Genomic DNA, 23,047 nt, shown 5'->3' on the forward strand with positions numbered 1-23,047 from the left:
GTTAGTATTGTTTCACATATGTAGGTGCTCCTGTGTTGGGTGCATAGATATTTATAATGGTTATATCCTCTTGTTGGACTGCCCCTTTATCATTATGTAATGTCCTTCTTTATCTCTTGTTACTTTCTTTGTTTTGAAGTCTATTTTGTGTGATACTAGTACTGCAACACCTGCTTATTACTCCTTGTTGTTTGCTTGAAATATCTTTTCCCATCTCTTGACTTTTAGTCTGTGCATGTCTTTGGGTTTGAGGTGAGTCTCTTGTAGGCAGCATATAGATAGGTCTTGCTTTTTTATCCATTCTATTACTCTGTGTCTTTTGATTGGTGCATTCAGTCCATTTATATTTAGGGTGATTATCGAAATATATGTACTTATTGCCATTGCAGGCTTTGGATTCATGGTTACCAAAGGTTCAAGGTAGCTTCTTTACTATCTAACTGTCTAACTTAACTCTTTTATTAAGCTATTATAAACACAGTGTGATGGTTCTTTATTTCTCTCCCTTCTTATTCTTCCTCCTCCATTCTTTGTATGTTAGGTATTTTATTCTGTACTCTTTTGTGTTTCCTTTGACTGCTTTTATGAACAGTTGATTTTATTTTTTGCCTTTAGTTAGTATTTGGTTGATCTGCTTTCTTTGCTGTGATTTTCTTTTCTCTGGTAACATCTATTTAACCTTAGGAGTGCTTCCATCTAGAGCAGTCCCTTTAGAATACTCTGTAGGGGTGGTTTGTGGGAGGCAAATTCCCTCAACTTTTGCTTCTCTGAAAATTGTTTAATCCCTCCTTCAAATTTAAATGATAATCATGCTGGATACAGTATTCTTGGTTCAAGGCCCTTCTATTTCATTGCATTAATTATATCATGCCATTCTATTCTGGCTTGTAAGGTTTCTGTTGAGAAGTCTGATGATAGCCTGATAGGTTTTCCTTCGTAGTTGATCTTTTTTCTCTCTGTGGCTGGAATACTCTGTCCTTGTCTTTGATCTTTGCCATTTTAATTATTATATGTCTTGGTGTTGTCCTCCTTGGGTCCCTTGTGTTGGAAGATCTGTGGGTTCCATGGTCTGAGAGACTATTTCCTCCCCCAGCTTGGGAAAGTTTTCAGCAATTATTTATTCAAAGACACTTTCTATCCCTTTTTCTCTCTCTTCTTCTTCTGGTACCTCTATGATGCGAATATTGTTCCATTTGGATTGGTCACACAGTTTTCTTAATATTCTTTCATTCCTAGAGATCCTTTTATATCTCTCTACCTCAGCTTCTCTGTATTCCTGTCCTCTGATTTCTATTCCATAGTCTCTTGCACCTCATCTAGTCTGCTTTTAAGTCCTTCTATTAATTGTTTCATTTCTCCCTCCGGACTTCATCCCTTAGCTCTTGCATATTTCTCTGCAGATCCGTCAGCATGGTTATGACTTTTATTTTGAATTCTTTTTCAGGATGTTTGGGTATATCTATCTCACCAGGCCCTCTCTCTGGCATTGTTTGAGTGATTTTGGACTGGACCAGGTTCTTCTACCTTTTCATAGCAATAGAAGTGATCGCCAGCAAGTGGCGCGTGTGTCTTGGACTGATACTTAGAATAACTTCTGTCATCATGACTCTAAATCCACAGAGAACACAATGTAGTGAAAAATATCTACAATCATAAAAGTAAGCCACTATTGGTCTTCAACTCTTATAATCATGGGAAATATAGAAGGTCTAAATATAAGTACAGAACAGAATATAAATATTACCAAATATGGCAACATAAGAGAATAATGGGTCTGGCAGAAGAGAGATGATGGAGAGGACAAGGAAAAGTAAAAGTAAGCGTAAGTGTCCTTATATATTTATCTTACAGAAGATACCTTCAAAAGTTGGCAGATTAGTAGCAGTCAGAGAGTAGAAATAACCCATTCATCAGTTGATAAATGGACAAACAAAATGTGGTTTACCTATGGAGTGGAATTTTATTCAGTTATAAAGAGGAATGAAGTAACTGGTACAGGCTACAGTGTGGGTGGCCCTTGAAAATGCTGTAAGAGGCCATTCACAAAATACCACATATTTAATTAATCTATTTATAGGAAATGTCCAGAATAGTCAGATTTATAGAAGCAGAGTGTACTTCAGGGGTTGCAAAAGCTGAGGCAGCAATGGGCAGATGGGTGTGACCAGCAATGAGTATGTACATCTTTTTTTCCTTTTGGGGTGATAAAGAGGTCCTAAAATTGGAGAGTGGTGATGGTTGTATAATCCTGGGAATATGCTCAAAACCTTTGAATTTTATACTTTTAAAAGGTAAATTTTATGGTACTTGGGTTATATCTCAACACCACTGAAATGAACAAAATTTGATGGAACTAGAAAGCAATTTTAAGTTTTTCCAGTAGCAGGGAATCGGTAATTGTTGATGAAAAAGTCTAGGAATATAATACAGTCTCCTTTCAACAGCAAGAGCAGCCCCACCACCACCTCACCTTCCATTATAATCACTTGTCATGTCCACATGACTTGCTTCTTGATCGGACTCTGGGATCATGCCGAGCAGGATGGTCATCTCTGAATGCCCCTCACCTGGTACACTCTCAAGCACTTAGTGGGTGACTAATAAATTATATGACTGAATGATGAATGAGTGAGTACAGGAATCATGTTGCCACTGTGGTTAGGACCCATCCCATCTTGAGGGGAGTAGCCCTTCCTCGGTTGATGTCGGCCTCACTCCAGACACCAGCCTGGCCCACAGAAGAGCTGTGGGGAGTAGGTGAGTGACAGATTGGTCCCTCTGGCTGAGTGCTGTGTTCCCCCAGGTGGTCCAGCTGGAGGAGCTCCTGGCAGTGCGGCACTCAATGTTCGTGGTGGGCAGTGCTGGTGCCGGCAAGTCCCAGGTGCTGAGGTCCTTGCACAAGACCTATCAGATCATGAAACGCCGCCCCGTCTGGACTGACCTCAACCCCAAAGCCGTCACAAATGATGAGCTCTTTGGCATCATCAATCCAGCCACATGAGAATGGAAGGATGGTAAGAGCAGTATACCCCTGGGGGAAAGTCCCCACTACCCTCAGAGGCCCTCAAGCAGGTGTGAACATTGTGAGAAGAGCTGCAGAGGAGAGAACGCTGGGCCGGTCTTTTTGGGATGGGAGAAGGAGGTGAAGAGAGAATCAAGGAAAGGAAGAAACCCTTTGGCTTGGAGGGGAAAATAGCCTTTGGGGTAGTCTCTTTGCTTGGGGACTTTGCAGCTGCCCCTTGAAAGGGGGGCACTCACAGAGGATGAGGCTGCCAGGCATTCCCAGCTGCAGTTCTGTGATTCTGGAGCAGTCACAGAGTCCCTAGCTAGGCAGTGGGTTTAAGACATGGGTGTGATAGGGAAGCCCACAGCCCATTCCTTAGGGAGCAGTGCAGTGTGGCATTCCACAGAGGGCACAGCCCCAGGAGAGATGGCGAAGCTGCCAAAGGGGACATACACCATCATTCATCTCAGGAGAGCCCTAGAACCCTGGTCTCTTCAACGATCCTGAGGGTTCCAAACCTTTGTTCACTCATTGCTGACCTCACCATCAGCAACGGGCGGATGTTGAAAAAGGGTCTATTATCACTGGGTGTGAGCAGAAAAGAAAGTGAAGAGAACTCTCTGTGAGTGGATATGATCTCTTTCTAAAACTGATGTTTCAGAAATGAATGAGGACATCTCGGATCCCTCCTCATGTCTCCATGTCTGACTACATCAGGGTCAAACTGCCTGGGTTCCTAATTTAGAGCCTTCAGTCAGAGACCTAGAATAAGGGGAGTAACATCTCTAGTTTTTATTTCAGTGACTATTAATGAGGCTTAACATCTCTTCCTTGTTACTGGTCTTAGTAATTTGCTCCTCTGTGATTTGACTCCCCCTTATTATTTTCTTATCAGTTTGTACAGTTCTTTATATGTCAAAGCGATTAACCCTTTATCTGTTGTAGGCATTGCTAATGGTTATTCCCTATTTGCCATTTTTCTGCACATACTTCATGGCATATTTACCATACACTTTTTAGAGGAGGAAATTATGTCCATCTAGTCTTTTTAGAATGTGGAATTGTTACGTAGTTTATAACCCTTTCTACCTTTCAGCTATACATTTGGTATCATAAATTTGGTCCTAGAGATTCTTTCTATGTTTACATTTTTATCCATCTGGAATTTATTTTGAGGCTTGGTATGAGGTAAGGTACAGAATCAATTTTATTTCCTTCCAGGTGGATAATTTAAATTAATGTGCAGCAACATTTATTAAGTAAAGTATCCTTTCCCTCTGCATTTAAACACCAGCTTGTCAAATACACTGAGATCTAACTGGGTTTTCTACTTTGCTCCACTCACCTATTTACCTAATGCCATTCTATTTTAGTCACATTTTATAACATTTTAATGTCTGATAAGGTAGGGCCCTCCTCAATGCTCTTGTAATTTTCCTGGCTAGTCTCAAGTACTTCCTATTCCATATCAGATTTAAACTCACATAATATGATCCAAACTTTAAGTGGTGTTTCAATTTTAATTAAAGTTTTATTAATGTGTTCATTAAATGTTGAAAATCTGACAAAATGTATAATAATCATAAACCTGTATTCACTAAATAAGAGAACTTCCAAGTAAATGGAGTATGACTTTATTAAATGTCTCAGAACCACTTAATAAAACAGTAATATAGTGTATTATATTAATGCATCTTTTTCAATATTAGATCCAGTAGACAGAAAAATAAGTATAGACATAGAAGTGGGAAATATATCATCAAACTCAGTATAATACATAGTTATATAACTTTGCATCTTACAAATAGAAAATATTCCTTTCTTGGTAGGTTCATGGAACATTTCCAAAAATTTAGAGTTTCATTGGGAACAAAACAAACCAGAATGAATTCAAAAGTGTTAATGCAGAGGCCACAATTCCTAATAATAATGCAATAGAATTAGAAACAAATAGCAAGGAAATGACCAAAAATAATTTTACCACTTACAGATCAAGAAATGCTCACTTAATCCTTGGGTTAAAGGGAAAATTAAATTGCAATCCCTGTAGGAAGCAATAGAAATAAAAACACTTCATACAAAACCTATAGGACACATCTAAAGCCAATAAGGAAAAACTCTAAACTCTATTTTACAAGGTAGATGAGAAATGAAGGAAGTCATTATCCATCCTAATTATTCAAAGAATAATAAAGTAAACCTGGAAAAAATTGGGAAGAAGAAACTTAATGCAGAAAAAGGTAAAATTGGTGGAAAGAAGCAAAGAAAACCATAGGAATGATAAATAAATATAAGTCCATTGTGAGCATGATTAATGGGAAAAAAGAGTAAAACTGTATCAGATAGGGAAGGGGAAAGAAGATGTAACAGTAGATACAGACAAGATTAAAATAGAAGAGAATAGTTAGATGACACATACAAAAATCAGAAATAAAATGGTCCACTGGTAAAGATTTACTCAATATGAAGTAGAAAATGAGTTAACTAATAAAGAGGAAAATTAAAAAATATAGCCAGAACAAAAAAAGATAATTCCAAAATCATAAAAAGGACTTCCCTCAATTCATTTTATGAAGCCACAATAAACTTGATATCAACCTTTCTGTAGAACCAAAAACAAGAGCCTAATTTCATTTAGTATTGTAGATTCACAAATTTTCTATAAAATATCAGTAATAGAATCCAACACTGTAGAGAAAATGGAAGTTCCACAGCCAGGATTCTCACCTGACCTTGGTTTTCTTGCCCACCTTGTATGAGCAGTGCTGGTAGGTGCAGTCTTGCACACCTGTGGGCAATGAGATATTAGTGACTCAATGTAAGGAGCTCCACCCAGTGTTCTGGGGCTGTGTGGCTGCAAGGTGGTGAAGAGGCCGAGAGGCAGAGACTAGCCTGCTGTATGCAGACTGCCCTCAGGCAGACAGGATTCCAGAGCTTGACCTGCCACCATGAGAATAAAGCTGGCTATAAACCCTTTTACCCCAAGAACATTCCATTGTCACTTTTCGGTCTCACCGAATCCAGAGTGAAATTGCCTGGGGCTGACACCCTCAGGGGAGACAAACACTGTCTCAAAATAATATACTTTGACCAAGTAGAATCTACTCTAGGAATGTAGGGTTACATTGATTATTTTTAGAGTGTTTTTTAAAGTATTAATTATTTTTCTAAGTATTTTTAAGTGCTTATTAAGTATTTAAGTATATAAGTATTAAGTAAGTACTTATTTTAAAGTATTAATTAAAGCATTGAAAAATTAAAGAAGTAAATCATTTGATCAATCAACAAATGCTAAAAACTCACTGGCCACTCCTAATTTTTAAAAAATTCTAAGTAAAATAGAAATAGAAGGAATCCCTTAAATATAATATATACTCTTAACCTAAAGTCAAAAGGAAAAAGAAAGCATTCTTAATGATGAGAAAGTAAAACTGTTTTCATTGAAATCTGGAATAAGTCAGGGAGACGTATTCCAATATTATTAGTCAGGGTTGATTGGTGGGATTCTAGAAGATGCAGTAAGACAAGATAATGGAATATGTGGTATAAATTGGAAGAATGTAGAACAATCATTATTTTGCTGATACAACTTTATGCCTAAAGAAGTCAAGAGGTATTATTGAAAAATCACTAGAATTAATAAGAACATTTATTAAAGGTAACTAAGTATAAACTAAATATACAAAATTTGATAGCTTTTCTCTATACTAGCAGTAGCCAGCTAAAAATGGAAGTACAAAAAAACCAGTCCCATTCACAATAGCAATAAAAACTATGAAATGTTTAGGAATATATTTAGCCAAAGTGATACACTGAAAATGCTATAAAATTGTATTAAGGAACATAAAACAATATTTGAATAAATGAAAAGACATACCATATTATTGATTGGGAAACCTTGGTCTCATAAAAATCAATTCTATCCTAATGAAGATATAAATTTCCTGTAATGCCAGTTTAAATCACATTCAGACTTTTCTCAAAGTCTGCATTTGACAAGATTTCCCTGGGCTGCAATTACAAAGGATGAAAACTTACCTAAAAAGGTTTTATGTAATTCCATCATGTCACAGTTGCCTGTTGAAATAATTTGCTGAGTCCCTTGTCACGTAAAAAGCCAGTACTATCAGGCATTGTTGTTTTGTGTAGCTGTTCTTACTAAAAGTCAGACTGGAGCAGAGAGAGAGTGGGAGTTGCCTCATGGCACTGTCAAATCTTGGTAAAAAGATATAAAACCAGTTCTGACCTGCCTTTCTATTTACACCTTCTGTAGCTAATAAGGAAAGGCTGTGCTGAGAGAAAGAAGATTGGTGGTGAAATGGAAAATAAATTATCCGTGGTTCCTTTTAGGATTGTTCTCTTCCATCATGCGGGAGCTTGCCAACATCACCCATGATGGGCCCAAGTGGATCTTACTGGATGGTGACATAGATCCAACGTGGATAGAGTCTCTCAACACTGTCATGGATGACAACAAGGTATCAGTGGGGAAGGGGAGTCTGCGTCATCCCTATTCATCTATGAAACGTGTACCCCAGGCACATTTGGAAATCTTGATTCCACACAGGGCTGGCCCTGAGTACAGAATTATTACCAGTGTCTTTATTTATTTTTTATCTATTCCAGCTTTATGGAGATATAATTGACATAGAACATTGTGTAAATTTAAGGTATACAATGTGATGATTTGAAGTATGCATATATTTTGAAATGATTACCACAATAAGGTTAATTAACACCTCCATCACCTCATCTGATCATCTTTTTGTTGTTGTTTTTGAGAGCTTTTAAGTGCTAAGATCTACTCTCTTAGCAACTTTCAAATATGCAATACAGTATTAACTATAGCCACAATGCTGTACATTACATCCTAGGATTAATTTATCTTATAACTAGAAGTTTGTAACTTTTGACCTCCTTCATCCATTTCCTCCACCCACCTCATCACCCCCAACCCTGGCAACCACTGATCTATTCTGTTTCTATGATTTTGTTTCTTTTAGATTCCATATATACATGAGATCATATAGTATTTTTCTTTCTCTGTTTGATTTATTTCTTGCACCACAATGCTCTCCAGTTCCATCCATGTTGCCACAAATAATGGGACTTCCTTCTTTTTATGGCTGAATAATATTTCATTGTGTATATGTACCACATTCTCTGTCCATTCATCTTTCATTGGATACTTAGTTTGTTTCCATGTCCCAGGTATTGTAGGTAATGCTCCAGTGAATGCAGGGGCACAGGTATCTCTTCAAGATCCTGGTTTCACTTATTACTGGTGTCTTTAATAGACATCTCAGAATGGACTCATCTGAATGAGCGACTTTCACTTACATTGATGGCCCTGTTTTTAGCACTGCTGTCATTTCCTTCAAAATCTTCTGCATGTAGATTAATTTAATATTTAGAGCTGAAAGGAATCTTAAATCATCTCTTCCAATCTTTGTTTTTTCTTTCCAAATAAGGAAACTAAAGATGAGAAATATTCTGAGCCTGTCAGACATTCTCAATGGTGACACTCTTTATCCATGGAAAAAATATTTTTATTTTGTTTTATTTTGGTATCATTAATATACAATTACATGAGCCCCATTGTGGTTACTAGATTCCCCCCATTATCAAGTCCCCACCACATGCCCCTTTATAGTCACTGTCCATCAAGCATAGTAAGATGCTATAGAGTCACTACTTGTCTTCTCTGTGCTATACTGCCTTCCCCATGCCCTCTATATTATGTGTGCTAATCGTAATACCCCTTATTTCCCTTATCCCTCCCTTTATATTTTTATTTTTTATAAGCAATGAAGACTAACAATGCCAATAAACTAGCTATTAAGCTGGTGGCTGCTCCTAAACTTGCTGAGAAAGCACATCCATATTAGAAGTGTTACAAAGGTTTCTACATTTATAGGATAATTAGAATAAATGTATGTTCTCTCAGAGGGATGACCTAAAGAGACACGGTAGTAATAAGAAGCCTAAGCTTTTTTCCTTTAATAATCTTATTATTCCAGTATGGCCTAATTCATTCAAATCACTGACATCAATGTAAGTTTTTTAGGTAACTTATTTCCTGACTCGATATACACACACGGGTGGGAGTGGAGAGAGGAGAGAGAGAGGATTGTTGTAGAAAATTTAGAAAACACACTGTAATCACAAAGAAGAAAGCAATCATCTGTAATTATTATTATTTTCTTTTTGTAGACAGTTATTTTTTATTGAAGGGTAGTTGACACACAGTATTACATTAGTTTCAGGTGTACAACACAGTGATTCAACATTTGTATACATGATAATTCTAGGTACCAGCTATCACCATACCAAGTTGTTACAATATTTTGACTATATTCCTTATGCTATACATTACATCCTGGTTACTTATTTATTTTACAATTGGAAGTGTGCACTTTTTTTTTTTTTTTGTGAGGGCATCTCTCATATTTATTGATCAAATGGTTGTTAACAACAATAAAATTCTGTATAGGGGAGTTAATGCTCAATGCACAATCATTACTCCACCCTAAGCCTAATTTTCATCAGTCTCCAATCTTCTGAAGCATAACGAACAAGTTCTTACATGGAGAACAAATTCTTACATAGTGAATAAGTTACATGGTGAATAGTACAAGGGCAGTCATCACAGAAACTTTTGGTTTTGCTCATGCATTATGAACTATAAACAGTCAGTTCAAATATGAATACTCATTTGATTTTTATACTTGATTTATATGTTAATACCACATTGCTCTCTTTATTATTATTATTTTTAATAAAATGCTGAAGTGGTAGGTAGATACAAGATAAAGGTAGAAAACATAGTTTAGTGTTGTAAGAGAGCAAATGTAGATGATCAGGTGTGTGCCTGTAGACTATGTGTTAATCCAAGCTAGACAAGGGCAATAAAACATCCACGTATGCAGAAGATTTCTCTCAGAACAGGGGGGGTGAGGTTCTAAGCCTCACCTCTGTTGATCCCCAATTTCTCACCTGATGACCCCGCTGCGACTGTGCCTGTCTTAGGTTGTTCCTCCCTTGAGGAATCTTACCCGTCTCTGGCTAACCAGTCATCTTCCGGGGCCATACAGGGAAATGTAAAATTGGTAAGTGAGAGAGAAGCCTTATTGTTTGAAAAGGTTAACTTTTTATTTCTTTGTATATTTATGCCCTGTAGCTTCTATGCCCAGGATTTGTCTTGAGGTATCTTTACCACTTGGAAGAATTATGATACTCGGTAAATTTGATTTGAGGCACGAATTCTATTTAAGGGTTGTAATTAGGAAGGAAGAAGAAAAGCTATAGAAGTAGCAGGCGGAAGAAAACATGGGAAGATTGATTATTTCTTTGACATATCTTCTTGTAGAGTAACTTCAGCATGTGTAGGTTTTAAACTACTAATTAAATTGCACACACACATTAACATAATAGGAGTATAGTTACATAACAAAAGCATACCTGTAATTACCATCCATCTCCAGTGAAACCAAGAAAACCAGTTAGGCACCTTAGGCATTTGTGAAAACTTATCTATGATATGGTGGATAATGTCCAACTGAACTTGAACAGTCTGAGAGAAATCAGGCAAATTAAAACAACCCATTCCTGGGGACTGTTCACATCCCATATGTTCTTTTAACAGTAAATAGTCTGTAGTTGTAAGATTTTGGAGCGCTACAATTTGCACTCTCCTAATTCTCGGTTGAGTTCCAACAGTATAGATCCAGTCAAATTTGTTGTTTTACTGTATGCACAGGCCAGCTTAGATATCTCCTTCTTCATTCCCATGGCAAGTCCAGGAACTGGTGGGATGAGTGCATCTACACCTGTAGCAGTGTGTGGATCTTTGTTGGGGTTTTTTGATGATCATCTTCTGGCATGAGTCTTCCCGAGAGTGCTGATGTTGGAAGTTCTTTTTCATATCGTATCTTAGTTGATTTTCGGGGTAGCCAAATTAGGCTTTGATCTTCTGTATAAAGACAAACAGACCCTTTGCCTACACTTTCATATGCCCTTTATACCCTTGTGTAGAACTCATTGGAGGTCACCACACAGGAACTGCCTTTTTTTTTTTGTATCGTTAATCTACACTTACATGACGAATATTATGTTCACTAGGCTCTCCCTTATACCAGGTCTCCCCTATAAACCCCTTTACAGTCACTGTCCATCAGCATAGCAAAATGTTGTAGAATCACTACTTGCCTTCTCTGTGTTGTACAGAATCATCTGTAATTCTTACAGGAGAAACCCAGCAAACCCCTGCCAGCTGGCCAGGCTCCCTAACTCCTCCCCACCTGTTGTCCCTCCCCCCATTGTTTCCAGGTGCTGACCCTAGCCAGCAATGAGAGGATCCCTCTGAATCCCACTATGTGGCTCCTCTTTGAGATCAACCACCTGTGCACGGCTACCCCAGCCACTGTCTCCAGAGCAGCTATGGCATGAGAAATGACAAAACCACAGAACTGCTTGGCTGAAAACAGGCACCACCAGCATCACACATGACCTGGCTGGCATGGCAGGAAGCTCTCAGAGGGAGCCAGGCACCCACCAGCCAATCCTCAGCCCCAATCCACATCCATGAGCGTGAGCAAGCGCTCTCAGGCCGGGGCCCTGTGACTGTCCTAATTCAGAAATGTTATGGTAGGGAAGGGGAATGGCCTCTGGGCTGGACAACTGTATACAAGTGCCTCAAATTAGGCTGCTTTCAAGCCAGTGCTCACCTCCGTGACAATGGAGGTGACAAGCTTTGCGACTCTCATGACATCCTAGTGGAAGATAACAACTTTATGCCTTAACTTTCCTCTAACACCAAGGCCAAATTTATTGACAGGCTAGAGGGTAAAGAGATCTCCACCATTGTGACAGATTCCCTTGCAGGGACCTGTGCTGAGGTTATGAACAGGGCCCAAGAGACTTGCCTCTCCCAGCCTATTCATTTCCAAGGAGCACTGTAATGAATCACAACCTTGGTGGCTTTGCAAACAGCAGTAATTTATTCTCTCTTTCTTCTGCAAGTCAGACATCCAAAATCAAGTGTCAGGCCAGCTGCCTTCCCTCTGAAGGCTTCAGGGGAGCCGGCCGAGGCACTCCTTGGCTCGTGGCCTGTGACTCCAGGCTCTGCCTCCATCTTCACGTGGCCTTCTCTGTGTGTGGCTTTCCTCCGCTGTCTCTTAGAAGGACACTTGTACGTGTTCCACCCAGATAATCCAGGATGATCTCATCTCAAGGTCCTGAATTGCACATGCAAAAGTCCTTTTTCAACATAAGATCGTGTTCCCAGGGTCCCAGGGTTAGGACATGGACAGATCCTTTCGGGTCCCACCATTTCACCTGCCAAACACTTCCACACCATGCCAAGTATGCCTAATGGCATAGCCTTCTCTCCTCTTGAGCCTAGAGTTGGCCTTAGGATCCTTGCCAACACTGCTTTCCATCAGCTGTTCTCAGTCCAGAGCTGGCCCCAAGAGCAAACCCGCTTGCCCCAAAGTCATCAGCCAGATCTCCTTTCTTTTGAAGTCCAGTGTTCTGTATGTTTTCTAAACAGAGAAAACAACTCTGGGGTGAAGACTATACTGACACCTGTGGAAAACTCACTGAACAATATTCTCTGTGCCCCCAGGGATCCTGTACATCAACCCAGCAGACCTGGGGTGGAACCCTGCAGTGAGCAGCTGGATCGACAAGAGGGAAATCCAGACAGAGCGAGCCAACCTAACCATTCTGTTTGACAAGTATCTTCCAACCTGCTTAGACACACTCAGAATCAGGTAGGTCACAAAACACAGGATGTAACACGTTAAAGCTGCAGAAGAACTGGTTGGCTCACATCCGAGACGCCCCCTGACACTGTGTCCTGTCCCTGAAGTCAGATGTCCCTAAGCATTCCCCTGTGGGTGTGGCAGATGGCAGAGGGGAACCCACACTAGGATGGCCACGGGATGCCTATTATCAGTTCAGGCAAGAAGCGAGGTGGGTGAGGAGGAGGAGGAAGGTGGCAAGTGCCTCCCATGAGTGCATGTGGGTGTATCCGGCAGAGGCGGCAGGTTGTAATACACAGCAATCCTGAAGTCCTCTGGTTTGCAGGACACACAGCTGGTCCTCCTACAGAGGCTAGGCTAACAGACCTAGAGGTCAGTGGCCCTCGATACCCACTTTCTGTTCCTGGTCATGTATGTTCCTGGCCCATGTAATGCAGGATCAGGTAGAATGCATCGTTTGGCCAGTCCTGCCCCTCTGGACACTGTGCGTTCACCTCTCCTATTACAGGTCTGCAGGAGCAGAGGCAATAAGCCCTGGACACTTATCACATGAACAAGAGATTATTCCTCTTAACCAAAAAGATACTTACAGCCACAATATCACATTTGTCTGCAAAGAGAGGTTCCAGCATTAGGCCCCTGCTTTTGTTTTACATTCTCTTCCTTGGTCAATTGATGCATCATTCTATGAATGAGGCACCCAAATTTGTGGTTCCTCCAACTTCAACTATCAGAGGCTGGTGCCGTGAAGGCAACGTGACTCAGAGATGCACAGCTCTTAAAGGGTCAGCAGGTTAGGGTCAGGATTGTTTTGGGGAAATTAAGTCCACCACTCAAAATGATCCCTGACTCCTTTATTCATTGGTCTGTCAAGCACAGGATGGAGAACCACTGGCACACACAGAGGCAGAGATGAATGAGTGCCCCAGGCCCTCTGACCGCACATGCCTGCCCTCACCCCATCAAAATCCACCCACGTTTAGAGTAAATTTCATGTAACTAAAACCTGAGTTGCAGCTGAGCCATTGACATAGTAGTATATTTTTAGATATTTAATCACACACATATTAATTTTGATTTTGAAATTTTTATATGCCAGGGTCAGTAATTTCTTTTCCAAATTTCACCATTTTCATAAACCCATGAAAAGCCGTCAGCCCTTCATGGCCTGTGGGCCCCGTGGCCTTGGCTAATGAGATAAAGCAGCCCTGGCAGCAGGCAAAGTCTGGAAGTGGGAATGGTGGCTAGTGTCCCATGGGGACAAGGGCAGCAAAGAGGTCAACCAGAAGGGAGATTTTAGGAAACCAGCATATACCTGTTCTTTGTCAATTGCTGAGACAATTGTCCAGTTTGTCTTTTGACTAGGAGGCCATTCCCCACTCTGGGCATTTAGAACAAGAGATACCAAACTCTTGTCTATGTGGGTATGGGCAAGTGTGTGTTTGTGTGCATGTGCAAACCTTGGAACAAGCTTTGAAGACTCTAACTGTACTAAATCTCTCCAGACACAACACCCCCCAGTCTCTGAATACTGGTTATCAAGGAAAAAGCACAGCTGTCAATTATGGTTATCTCATTTAACTCTAACAGCATTCCTAAGAGGGCATAATATCCCATAGACAAAGAGCTGGGGTTCCATGGTGCTCCCTCGGGGCCACAGCTAGTTAGTGACAAGGTGCACACTTCAAAGTCTTACTGGTATTTTAATCCGTCACGGCATCATAATGCTGGCTTTGTAGGGCCCTGTTACTATGAAGCTGTGTGAGGTCAACATAGCATGATTTTTATACTGAATGAGCGGGCCTCATAAGGGATGATTATAAAGCAACTTATTTTGTTTCCCACTGTTCCTTCAAAACCATTTTATGTGGCTGTTTCTCCTCCCACCCCTGGATGACATCTAGGTAAACACCCATGACTTTACCCATCATTCTCCAGTAATAAAAAGGTATCTGATCATTTGTAGTCACACAATCACACAATCACACATGTGTGCACATACACACGAAAATTTAAAGAAAACACACAGTGAAAAATTTAAAAAGCAGACTGCATTTAAATGACACTTCTCCCCTGGCCCATAGCTCAGGCCATCTTCCAGATGTCACCCTCAGTGCCAAAGGGAAGTGTCCTTGACTTCCTCTGTCCTGACTCTACCAGTCACCCCCTCAATCAGCTGCAGCTTCTGACCTGTCAGAGCTGAAGGGTGACGGAGAGAAGAGAGTAAGAGGGAGGAAAGGCCTTAATGACTGGCTCTGGCATGGCCTTAGTTACCCTAACTGTGGCAGATCCAAAATTGAAGATTTTGTGAGTCCTTGGGCTGCTCTCCATCACTGGGGATCTTCCACATGCCTTCCTTTGAAGAAAGTAAATGCATCTCCATTAGCTGGTCTTGTATAACTCCTTATGCAAACTGCTCCTTTGGCTGGCATCTAAAGCAGCCCCACATGCTCATGGCTCACAGGGGGATTCCAGGAAATAATCGCCCCTCCCTGCTTTGATAAATGGGAGCACAGGCTGCCCCAGTGAGCAACCTCTTCACTCCGCTATGAGATAAGCCAGTCTCTTCAAGGTTCTTCAAGTACAGGTCCTTTGCCACTTCAGAGCGGTCCTACTGAATCCCTTTCTCCAACTTTATTCCGGGTGAGCACCTGCATTCCCTGTGGGTGAGGGGACACTTATTGCCCACCAGGTGTTTTCTGTGTGCTAACTGCTGGCCCCTCCGGCATCTCCCACTTCCATCCTCTCTTCCTGGAGAAGATGAGAGGCCAGGGTTGTAACAGCCTTTACAGGTGTCCCCGGGTTGCCTGGATGTCAGTTTGGAATGGTCAGCCTAGTCGGCCCCTATCATCTTGGTGCCTTATTCAAAACTCTGCCTGAGACAGCTACATTTTAACCTTCTGTTGCAAATGTGTCAAATGAAGAAAAGCCTCTCAAGTACTCAATTTTCCCCTCACTCATGGAAGCCTTGACTACTGGACTACTTCATAGCGTCGTTGTGAGACGCAACTAGACTGAGAGCAGGTGTAAGAACCAAACACTAAGAAGAATGGAATGTGAGGGAGTGCTGAGGCCCAGTGCTGGAGAATGACTGAAGGTCTCAGTTGGTGGTTTCATTCATCCTGTAACAGCGGAACTGCTCCTGTGTGGCCTGTGAGCTCATCTTGCCGTGGGAGGTGGCTGCGAGGGCAGGTGTGCAGGAGAGGTTGTGCGTGTGGGTATGTGGGCACTCTGTATGTATGCATGGTGGGCTGAAAGTGCCCTTGTGTATACATATGTGTGTGCGTGCGTGCCTGTGTGTGTGTGTGTGTGTGTGCGTGCGTGTGTGTGTGGATGCACACATGCTCCTGTTCCCTTGGGCACAGGTCACCTTTGTGCATCCCTTGATACCTGCCTTTCATTCAAGACCTCCAAAGCCAAGGTTAAGAGGACAAACACCAGGCCAGGACAGAGGCACAGGGGCGTAGTCTTGGAAGACAAACTCCATCAAGTAAATCATGATTGTGTAAAATAATAATTTGTCCACTCTGCACTCCTCCCACCCCAATATAAGACTCTGGCCCCAAGGGAAACATTTTCACTGTGTTTTAGTTACTCCTCTGAGCAGAGGAATGGAAGCAGCAACCTCAGAACGGCACCCATATTGACTCTTGAGGTGCTTTCTGGCAAAAGAGAAAATTCTGAGATATTTACTTACATTTTCACAGCTGCCCACATTTCCCAAGGATTGAGAGGTGTCATCAGTGTTCAGAGGAGGGAAGAGGGAGGCAAGAGTATCAGAGGAAAGGGTGATAGGAAAAGGGACCTTCCCAGAAACCTTCTGGGCCCTTACTTGTCTGCACAGAGAGATGACCCAAAATAGCTGATTGGTATGCAGGCTGAAGAAGCATCTGGCCCTCTGTAAGCCCTAAGAGTCTGGCAGGTCATGAGCCCACCAGAATCAAGTGGCTTGCACAGCCATCTGACCATGCCTCTAGGATGGAAAATGCAGTGTTCTAGAGCACATCTGGCTCTCTCTTTGCAGATTTAAGAAGATAATTCCTATCCCAGAGCAGAGTACGGTGCAGATGTTCTGCCACCTTCTTCTCCTGACCAAGGAGGACACCCCTGTAGACTGCCCCAAGGAAACCTATGAGCTGTAATTTGTGTTTGCTGCCATCTGGGCATTTGGTGGAGCGATGGTCCAAGATCAGGTAAGAGGCTGGGATGCAGTGAGCACCTACATCCATGTCCATAGCAGCAAAACCTGATCTTCCGGCAAAGATTTGGGAGACAGGACAACTAAATGTCAGGATGAACATGAACACACCAGATGGTTTAGTTATCCATGCATTGCTCTGCTGAAGACATGCATTCCCACAAAAAGGTGTCCTGCGGGAGGCAGGTGAGATTTTGATGTTTCTTTTTTTTTTTTTTTTTTTTTTTTTTTGAGTTTTAAAATGAGTTTATTAAAGAATGTTCTCAGGCAAGGTTTGATTTGTCATTAAAAAAAAAGTTCTGTTTCTTCATGCAGTTTAGTGAAGATAATGTGAGAGGCTATAAAGCTGCAAGCTTCTTTCTAGTGGAATTCTCTGACAGCACAGTGTAGTCATTGCTGCAATGCTAGAACAAATAAAAAAAAGTCTCTTCTATGCTTCTCTTCAAAAGTGATGAATAATAACATGATGGCATAAAAAAGCCATTTTTTTCTATTCATTCTGTAGTACTGGAGCCAGTATTTTTACCATCACAGGCTACAATTTTCACTTTATCCACTTTAATAAGTTCTGTCATCTCTCTGAATTCCACATCATTCAATACAAAAGTCCACACATTATCGCAGAATCTGTATGTATTCAGAGAGCCCCTGAAATTGACTCTGTTCCTGACCCTCTGAGCCAGTGCTGAGTTTATAGCCTTATCAAACTGAAGTAGAACTTGAAGGGCAAGTTGGGGAGTGATCTGCTGAGACTGTATGAGCTCATCAAGGCTCTCCTGAAGACTGTTTCCCAAAGTGGTATTTCTATATAACTGATATGCCATGGCTTAGGAGGAAGAAATTGTTTTTCTTATTCAGGCTTGCATTGATGTCCTCCCCAACTGTCTCTTCGGGCGCCGCAGAACCCGCCAAGCTCGGCCCACGACCCGGAAGTCTGATGTTTCTTATTGAGTTAGTGACTGTATCACTGCTTTCCTGGAGAGCTGCCATGTCTGAGCTTCAACAGCTGGAGGGTACTGTGCAAGGTGATGTGAGTTTTATAGGTGGAATAATGCTGTGCTGTAGAATGAATTGGAGGAATCCCTCTAGCCTTTGAAAAGTCCCTCAGAAGTATGAGGCCAGAGTGAACCAGCATGTCTCCTTACCCTTAAAATGCAGAGCTTTCCACGGAAGTTTAGACCAAAAGTTAGTTGCCGGCTGTGGTTAGGAAAGCAAAGCAGTATGTGCCTCATAGCATTGGCTGCAGGAGCCTCATGCAGTTCAGAGGTAGGGATGTCAGGCTGGAGTATCTTGGCATCCTTATGCCCTAGCCGTTCCTGTATTCCCAGCCTTTTTCTTTACTTAATTTCATCCAAATAAAAAGCACTTTGTCTAGAGATATCACATTCAAGGTTATGCAAACCAGTCTTTGACAACTGACTCTAGCTCCCAGGCAATGTCACATACAGGTTTAAGAACATGGACTCTGGATTTGAATTGTAACTCGGCCCCTCATTATGACTCATTGGGCAAAATTACTTAACCTCTCTCTAACTTACTCCCCCTTGGGTACAAAGGAGATGAGGGTGGTGATGGTACCCAGTTCCTAGGATGGCTGTGAGGATTAAGTCAAAGGACACTATTTTACTTGTCTGGCATGAATATGTGCAAAACACTTAAAGTCATGCTGGCACATGCATGTGTTTGTTATTCATATTCTCCTGCCATAATATCCAGGTTCACAGCAAATATCTGGTACCTCTTGCATGACAGGGGAGCAATCCAAGCTGCCATGGTTGGAGAGTTAGGATTTACTCCTTTGGTCTGACTTGATTGTGGGCTCTTTGGAGAGAGAGGGAAAATGTGTCAGCCTCCTGGGACAAAGCCTTGTTCTAAGAATCCAGATTAGAGGTGAGCTGGGAGAATTCACAATTAATTTAGAATTCATAGTTAATTTTTTTTCACAGGCCCTGGCTGTAAACATCCAGCCCCCCTCCCACTACCTGCTAACATGTCCTTTTGTGCTCCAAATTCAGTAGGCAGCTCTCACGAGCTCCTGGGACCAGGCCTTTCTCCATCTCCCTCCCCAGAGCTGGTGCAGGAGGAGGCTAGACAGAGAGCTTGACAACAGAGGGTTTCATGCTGTCTGTTCTGTAGCCCCAGGAGCTTCTCCATGAACTGCCTTATTGTCAGTTGTATTTCCTCTTTGAGGCGAGGAGGCAACCAGTCCAGCAAAATGGATGAGAGCTTGCGAAAGGCACAGAGACCCAGATGCATAGGTTAGTGCTTCCCATCAAACACACTCCTTGACCTTTCAGCTGTTGAAATGCCAGACAGCAAGCATTGCTGGGCATCCTCCACTCCCAAGCAGTAGGATATCAGGATGATGTACTTGGTCAATTTTCTATCTCTGTATGGAAAACTGTAAATCCACTCAACTCTTTTCTATAAGCTTGGGAGAAAGCATCCCTGCCATTGTCCTGGGCTCTGGAGTGCCTGGAGCTGTAGGCAGCCATGCTGGCACATGCAGAGAAGACAAGGGCAAAAGCTTTTAGCAGCAGGGGTGTTCCAAGACCCCCTGCACAAGCTGCCTTCAAGCCAGACACCAAAAATAGTGCTATAAATTGAAAAGTAAGAAGTTGGCCAAAAGACTCACAACAGGAACACCAGTTGTGCTTACATTTAACAGGCTGTCATTAAAGCAAAGCAGAAATACAAAATGCCGCCCATACCTGAGTAGAAGGTCCAAAAAAGGCCAGGGCAGGGGGAGGTTTTCCCTAAATGCTTTGCAGGGATCACAGGACACAGTCTCTCAGAAAGCTCCATACTGGGAGAGTGAAACCTGGGTTCAAATCCCAATTCTTCCAGATGCTTCTAGATGTGTAACCTTTGAGGTTTTGTCTTTTGATACATAAAAGAGGAATAATTTTCACCAGGATAACTTGGAGGCATTGTGAGGATCAAATGAGGTGATGTTACATTCCAAACTCTGCTACGGTTTGTGGAGACAGCCTCAGGGTCCCTTAGGTCAAAGGGCAGGAAGAGAACCAGAGGATTGTCTGAGTCTAAAGGAGAAGGGGCCTCTGCACTTAAGGTCACTGCTGCAGAGACACCCCTCCTGCCCCCCACAAAGAGCTGAACTGAGAAAGGGCCATCGAATGACTCAGCAGAGGTGACCTTGATTATATTACAGTGACCAGTTATAGTAGAAGGCAAGGTCACGCTCCAGCTTTCAGGCGATGAGACGATGTTGGTACAGCCCAGCTAATGGTTTGGTTGAGAAGCTGACTGAGTAACTCAGATGAGATTGGAGATGAGGAGAGAAGATCCATCCGATCTTCTTCTTTCTAGAGGTTGCCTTCATCTCAGATTTCCCATCTAAACCTAAAATCTGGCTTTTAAAGGTCCTCAAGAATTTTATCAATGAGTTAAAAATAGGGATTTTTCTGAGGCTTCCAATTGCAGAGAACAATACTGAGAGACACAGTGTACCCTTAATCAGAATAAGAACAGCAAACAAATCTGTCCTCACAGTAGAGCCTATTTCCATTCTCATTTTAAAGCAAAATAATTCAATCCTATTTACCTAATGGGTAGCAAAATGCCGAGTACCATTCTTCCAGGTCCAGCTTCATTCCCACCCAGCCAGCTTCCTGGTGTGTCCTGCCTTTGCACTTCCTCTCTGGCCTGCCCTCTAGGAACGTTTCCTAAAATGCCCAATCTCAGTCTCTTTTCTTTTTTAATATTTTTCCTAGGTCTGTGTGTTCAAAGAGGGGGTTTGAACTCCTCCCCTAGAGGGTTGCTAGTAGCACTAGTTTTGTGGCTGGTGGGAGGTGGGGGTGTGCACGTGTATGTGCACGTGCATATGGGTGTATATTTGGGCTTGGCCACGTCAGACAGTTTGAGCACACTGAGTGCACAGTGCTAACCTGAGAGGCACAGGATCTGATCTGTATGCATGTCAATTATATGTCTCCACCCATTCCTTTTGTCATGAAGACCCATTTGTGTTTGTCTTTGCTGCTCCTAGACTTAGAATTTTAGCTCTTGAGGACACTTTAGAAGTCTTTTCTTGGATCCTCATTTTATTGATGGGGAAATGGAGGCACAGAAAGAAGTGGGGCTCCTTCCACCCTACCACCCTGTGCCCCCAGCATCAGTGGTCACTGTTTTATTCATGCCACTGACTGCCATCCTGGGCATTGCTCAGTCTCAGGGGTCTAGGAAGACAGAGCTCTATCTCGTTGGGAGGTCCTGACCACACTTGCCCACCTTGTGGATGCAGGCTCCCACTGTCCTCCATGTTACCACCTGTTTCCACCCGTGCACCCCACGAAGCACTGGGATGACTCAGCTGCGAGGTCCAGCAGCTGGGCATGTTCATGGCTGAGGGCTGCCAGCTGGGCCTTGTCAGGCTGGTCCTGGGGGGAGCAGTGTCCTTCCTGGAGGAGCTGGTCCACTGGGCAGGCCTGCACAAACCGGGCCACTTTGTGTTCCATCCCTGATCTCTGCCTGATGCTAGGGCGGCTCGTCCAGCTTACCAGCTCTGGGAAACCGTGCACCCTAACCTGCTTTGTTTTGGCAGCTTGTGGGCTACCTGGAAGAATTCAGCAAATGGTGGCTGACAGAGTTCAAGACAGTCAAGTTTCCTTCCCAGGGAACCATCTTTGACTACTACATAGACTCAGAAACCAAGAAATTTGAGCCTTGGTCCAAGCTCATCCCCCAGTTTGAATTTGATTCCGAGATGCCTTTCCAGGTGAGTGTGGCCAAGTGAACAGACACGTGCGGTCATCCCAGGACCTGCAGAGGCTGCTGCCCCTTATGGGAATCCAAGTGTTCTGGCCTTGCTAGGAACTAGTCATTCCCAGCTACACAGCTTTTCTGGGGAAATTATAGGCGCAATGCAGTTCAAGAGTCCCCAAAGGGCTCTTGATTCCTAGAGCCCCCCAGCATCCTGTGGGCAGAAGGTTAAAAAAAACAACTAAAATATGTGAGAGAAGCCACAGGGAGGCAGACAGAGCTGGAAGAGGATGGGAGGGGATACTCACTACACTGAGGGGGAGTTATAGGATGGCCTTACCATGGCTATGAGGGGAGACACTCCTGCCCGCAGTAGTGAGCCTGCTCTGCCCTGCCGGCAGCATCCCTCTCCTGAAATGGTCCAGAACGTTTTGCAGTGAATCTATCTCTCCCATAAGCCCCTGGCACGCTCATCGTGTTCCCGTTCCAGGCTTGTTTGGTGCACACGAGCGAGACCATCCGAGTGTGCTACTTCCTGGAGCAGCTTATGGAGCAGCGGTGGCCAGTCATGCTGCTGGGGACTGCGGGCACCGGCAAGTCAGTGCTGGTGGGAGCCAAGCTGGCCAGCCTCGATGGCGAGCAGTGCCAGGTGGAAAACGTGCCCTTAAACTACTACACCATGTTGGCAATGCTGCAAGGTGAGGGGCATGCTGGGGAGCCAGTGACCCCGTCCTTGACTCTGCGCTGGAGCAGAGTGCCAGGCACTTGCTGGGTGGGCTTGGCTCCTGAGGCTGCACCGCTCCTCCCTCTCTGCTGCCCTTGGGCCGCCCCCCTCCTCTCTCCCGCAGCACCCCTTAGCCCCATGCCCTTTCCTGTCCTCTCCCTACATTCCTCCTTGGCCTGTGCAAGCTCCTCCAGGCCCCAAGTTCAAGACACAACAAGCAGTTCAGCACCTTGAGGGCAAGGAAAGCGGGAAGCCATTGAGAGATTTCGGCAGGCTGGTAGGCTTCTGTCAGTGGAGGCATCTCTAGAGATCATTGTGTTCACCCCTCCTATCTTATAGATAGGAAACTAAGGCTCAGGTAATAGTAAGAGATTGCCCAAGCTCACCATCAGGCAGCAAGGCTGGCAGGTGCATCCATTCTTTGACCACATGGAGCGTGCTTCTCACTGGCTTTCCACGCCTGGCTGCAGCCTCAGGGTCAGGGGCTCATTGCAGGGTTTTCCCCTGCCAGAGTCACTTCCTCCCTGACCCTCACTCCCAGGAGGGTCCCTCACCCCACCCTGCCCAGCTTTCCCAATGAGACCCCAGTGCACGGCCACACCTCCAGGGCAAAATCCCCCAGAGGTGGGGAATCA

General features: G+C 43.1%; 2 protein-coding genes across 2 annotated transcripts in view; one reads left to right on the forward strand and one right to left on the reverse strand.

Moving 5' to 3' along the window:
• Positions 1-23,047, forward strand: part of LOC118931523 (dynein axonemal heavy chain 9-like) — a 287,535-nt gene that overhangs the window by 203,598 nt on the left and 60,890 nt on the right.
• LOC130683401 (transcription initiation factor IIA subunit 2) lies at positions 17,178-17,894 on the reverse strand. Its single transcript, XM_057500583.1, has one exon. The coding sequence runs from the start codon at positions 17,788-17,790 to the stop codon at positions 17,461-17,463; it is 330 nt and encodes a 109-aa protein (XP_057356566.1). The 5' UTR covers positions 17,791-17,894; the 3' UTR covers positions 17,178-17,460.

This window comes from Manis pentadactyla, chromosome 4 (assembly GCF_030020395.1).
Source record: "Manis pentadactyla isolate mManPen7 chromosome 4, mManPen7.hap1, whole genome shotgun sequence".
NCBI classification, from domain to species: domain Eukaryota; kingdom Metazoa; phylum Chordata; class Mammalia; order Pholidota; family Manidae; genus Manis; species Manis pentadactyla.